Source organism: Primulina huaijiensis, chromosome 8 (assembly GCF_012295235.1).
Source record: "Primulina huaijiensis isolate GDHJ02 chromosome 8, ASM1229523v2, whole genome shotgun sequence".
Lineage (NCBI taxonomy): Eukaryota > Viridiplantae > Streptophyta > Magnoliopsida > Lamiales > Gesneriaceae > Primulina > Primulina huaijiensis.
In genome coordinates, this window is record NC_133313.1 from 578170 (window position 1) to 582998 (window position 4829).

At 35.0% G+C, this 4829-nt stretch overlaps 1 protein-coding gene across 2 annotated transcripts; it reads right to left on the bottom strand.

Moving 5' to 3' along the window:
- Positions 1-2356: 2356 nt before the first annotated feature.
- LOC140983550 (AT-hook motif nuclear-localized protein 15-like) lies at positions 2357-4312 on the bottom strand. Of its 2 annotated transcripts, none has more exons than XM_073450641.1 (3): positions 4130-4312; positions 3791-3836; positions 2357-3494 (listed from the first exon to the last, which is right to left on the bottom strand). In XM_073450641.1, exon 3 carries the CDS (start codon positions 3473-3475, stop codon positions 2600-2602), a length of 876 nt encoding a protein of 291 aa, XP_073306742.1. In that variant the 5' UTR covers positions 3476-3494; positions 3791-3836; positions 4130-4312; the 3' UTR covers positions 2357-2599. The 2 variants fall into 2 exon arrangements, with proteins under 2 accessions (XP_073306742.1, XP_073306741.1); XM_073450640.1 differs by lacking the exon at positions 4130-4312 and adding an exon at positions 3955-4123.
- Between the last annotated feature and the right edge of the window lie 517 nt (positions 4313-4829).

The following is a 4829-nucleotide window of genomic DNA, read 5'->3' on the forward strand; positions in this document are numbered from 1 at the left end:
TAGAAGTATTTTGACTCATGATTTCAAATTTATTATTTAAGTCAATACATTGAATCGTAAAATTTCAAATGTCAGTGTACATCAATTGGCATCAACGAAACCTTTGATTTGGATTTGACATGATCACAAATCCAAAGGTCAAAGCGTCACCTAATCAAACTTAGAGACTGAATGTTGTATAATCAGAATACGAAGAGTTTAGCAAATTTCTTTCTAACTTTAACTAGAAATAAATGAATTTGCAATATTAACTCATATGAAGTTTAAAGCTAAATGAAAGTTGAAAGTTTTAATACACGAAAATAGCAAGCCTCAAAATTCACATTTTGAAAAAATCCTTCTGGTATTAAAAATATAGCCTTTTTCTCATTTTTGAAGGGAAAAAATGATAGCACTTAGGACCAAACGTGTGACAACGTAGAATGTACCTACTTGAGTGCTAATGGATCAAACTGTAAAACCCATGAATCCGAGAAAGTTTGTGTCTATTTACAAATGTTGTATCATATTCGTTAAAGATCAGTCTTATCATTTCTCTCTCGTCGATCATATTCTCATCAGAGATAATATTACACATTAAGATATGACGTTATTTTTTTAAATTCAATCAAATCAAACAGTGCAACATCAATACAACTTGATGCATGAAAATTTATCATACCGTCATCAATCTCAATAACACTGTCAATCATTTATTCTAGACCTAACAAAAGATAAACGGGACCAAAATGGGGGACTTTTCTTCCCCAAATGCATTAATTCGCCGCAACTATTTCTTGTCGTATTCTTATCGTTAAATTCAAATTATACAGCTCGCCAGGAAAAAAACCGAATATTGAAATATCGGGTCAAACTATAATTTAAAAAATTATACGATTCCAGTTCCAAGTTGCCAAAATTGGCTACCCATGCTTATCCCATTTTTAAGTCCAAAAAAAATTACGAACTCGTAACACAAGCCAATCCCTAGTTAGTTTTTATATGTCATTTTAACAGAAATATCTAAACAATAGTACAATACTATAACATTAAAAAAAAAAAGCATGAATCATCTGTTACATTAAAAGATCCAGAACAAAAATAATTATACGACAACTAATAAGCAAAAATTTGTGTGAGACGGTCTTACGGATCGTATTTTGTGAGACGGTTCTCTTATTTGAGTCATTCATGAAAAAATATTACTTTTTATGCTAAAAGTATTACTTTTTATTGTGAATATCGATAGGGCTGACACGTCTCACAGATAAAGATTCGTAAGACCGTCTCACAAGAGGCCTACTCCAACTAAAAAATGGCTTCAGGGAGAAAAAACAAAACAAAATTCGTACCTCAGGTTGATCTCAACAGGGTTTTACTCCTCTAACTACTAAAATTAAAGATCGGCTTACACAGGACCAAAAGCCAATATAGACCAACTTACATGATCAATATTGTTTTTCGCCCACGCGAACAAAACCGAACATACAATATATAACATCTTGTCCCATTGGAATCAATAGCTGGAACATTAAGATCCTTAAATACAAGACAACTTCCTTCGCACGCACGCGGTGTTCTTAACCGAATCCAAGACTTCAAGGCATCATATTCGTCATGCAAGCTTAGATTCAAACAAGTTGTGCAACACTTGATAAAATTATAGATGTAGAGTCACTTATCATGGTTATATGACCTCTATCTAGTTCTACAGGTCGGAACTTTCTATCTTTTCCTAGTATCTCAAACAATACTTCTGTCGATAGATATACTCGATCCGTCTAATACACTTGTTAAACTAAGATTTGCAACTCGACTATCGCATCATCTCCCTAGTCTCTACATGATTTACAAATCCTACTGTTAGAAATGTATAAGCCCTATCGTTTGTTATCTTCACAAATTCCAAGAGGTGCCTATTGTTAATGGCTCCCAATTCACCAACTAATTCATTTCATTTAGTAGTCACAATTAATGTCACTTGTGCTCTAGATGACCCTTTCAAAGATCACAATCAATTGAAGCTACTAACACTACCTAAAAAGTGTCAAATTTGTAAATTTAATAAGGACAAATGACAGCATATAAATCAAAGCTTTCAGATCCAATTGAAATCAAGAAGCACAGTGATTTAAGAACATTCATCCATGCACAAATGAACCACAATAATTTGATAACACATAAAGCTCACAAATGGGTCCCTTTTTTACCAATTATATTCATTGAAATGACATATTACAAGAGAATACATATGAATCCTTCTAGTAATCTTTTCTACTGATTAATAGCATCAAATCACTAATGAATAAGGGAAAAAAAACTATACAGCTCGAATTTAATATCAAGGATATCATCTTGAATTCGACAAATGAAATCAAATTGCTAACCAAATTTAGAATATGCTTATTGAAAGAACAATGTCATGGTTTTTTGTTCATTGGCTCATTGGAAAATTAAACTAGACATAGCAAAAGATAACCTAGAGGCCGAATTCATTTACAAATAGTACGAAAAGAGCCAATAAATTCTAACCTTGCTTCATGATCCTAGCTTACAAGAAGTACTTCCATAGAGGTTACATACTCAAAAGTACTATCAATGAAGCATTTTTTTCGTCACCTCAATAAGGGGGAGGGCGTGGCGGAGGAGCCCAAAAGACATCGGGCGGCGGCATTTGTCCATTGGGTAGTAAATTAGGAGGTAAATTATATAAAGGCACCGACGCAGCCGATGTAGGGGGATCGGCCACCGGTGCACGAATTGATCCCGTATTCGCTCCCGAAGTCTGTATTTCCATTCCTTCATTAGTACTCTCATCTTCCAGAGGCAACCTCTCATATGTCGCATTTGAAAATGTAGCTGCTATTACCATCACCGGTCCCGACGCAGTCAATACACCGACAACCGTGCCGCCAACCACCTGCCCCTGGCCGCCAGCCAAGTAGACAGTCAACCCCGTAGCACCTGGTGGCGAAGGTGCTGGTAAGAATGCCCCCGATAAAGATAATATCTCAAATCTTCCATGAAGAGAAATCACTCCACTTGGAGCAGCTGGCTGGCGCAATGTCACATTCGTAACAATTCCACTACCACTCAGAACCGAAACACCACAATGGCGCCGCTGTGCAAAGGTCGCAATGCTCTCGGAGATATCACTGCCACTGCTAATTTCCAAGACATGGCTTCGGAGGCTATTTGCACTCTCCTTAGTTATAACAATAGGAGGTTTGGGCTTATTCTTCGAACCAGGAGGTCGTCCTCTTGGTCGACGGCCTGAGCTCGATGACGGTTCAGAGATATCAAGATCACCAGCTGGGTTAAGATCTTCCTCATTGTCTTGATTATCTCCATCATCAGGGTTTTGGTTAGGGTTGCTTCCACTACTATTTGATGCATTTGCAGCGTTCAAAGCAGCATTTTCTTCTGCAGTGTTAACTAAGTGAAGCGATTGAGCTTGATTCATTCCCACATTTCCTGCCCACCATCTATGAGCCATCTTTCTTCAACAAATTCCTCTTTTTCCAGAAAACAACTAAATAAAACAACGATTTGCACACAAATAACTAAGACTTTCTTGTTTCTCCAAACATATTTGTTCGACAAAAAAACAGAAACAAACAAACAAACAAATTACTCTTCAATGCATCAACCAGCTCCCTTCAGTTACATCTCCGTAAATCTCTCCCCTTTAATTTCTTGTTAAATACTAAACTATCCAGTTCAAGATATCCAAGGAAGAAAAATCCCCAAAACTATAATATAAAACTTCAAATGTCCGGTACTTGTTTATCTGCAAAACCTCAATTCTTACCTCGAAAGAATAGAGATTCTTGCCCAAGAAAACCCTGATTTAGACACTGCAACAAGGTTTCATCAGAGAAAGAAAACAAAACTGAAAAATTCAAACAAAAAAACCCACTTCAAAAAGAAAACAGAAATAGAGATCTAAAGCTCAAATGGCTAAAAAGAACCAACCGTTAACCATTCCCATTCATTAGCTTACGTTTATACTTCGAAGAAAATATATGGAAAACCTCGCAGATATGACCTGCTAAATATATATAAACTAAAATACCCGCATGTTCTTCCAGTTAATTATTCCAGAGCAGAAAGATACGCCAAATATGGAAGAAGGAACTTTAATCAGTACCTTGAGAATCAGCTCGTACGGGGCTACGTTTCGGGTCAGATCTTTGTACTGAGGTTTCTTTAGTATTTTCCTGAAGCATTTCTCATTTTCGGAATTGGAAATAGCCCGAGCCTGTACGATAAGGAATTGAATAATGGAAACTAATGGATATGTGCAGAAGTGTACTGGTGGGGGTAGTCATGAATAAAAGAGGAAATCAAAAAATTTTTATATTATTTATTACAGCTCTGCTTTTTTAAATTGTATTTACTGGTTACGTGTTCTCTTGCAACGTCCTCGTCATTATTATTATTGGAAGATTCAATAATAACATGATCATATATTAATTAAATATATATATATATCGGCGGATTCTCTGAAGATTAGATTAAAAATAAAGAAACATTGGAGTTTCAACGTTGATTTAATTTCAAAATTTATTGTGAAACTTCTGAAAAATAAACTTTTATCGAATATTTATCATGATTATGAAGTTAATGACAAGAATAATAAAAAAATCTAAATTGGTTTTTTTTCGAGACGATCTCACATATGTTTCGGTTTATATTTATAATAAAATATTTCTCATAAAATTGATCAGTTAAACCATCTCATAAGAATTTTGTGAAAACCTAAACTTGTACAAGAATTCAATGTCAAATCTAAATACTTACAATAAAAACAGAAAATATTCAAGAGACAGTAGAAGAAATAAGAGAAT

Coding starts and splice junctions, on each gene's coding strand:
- LOC140983550 (XM_073450641.1), bottom strand. CDS start 3,475: ATGGCTCATAGATGGTGGGCAGGAAATGTGGGAATGAATCAAGCTCAA.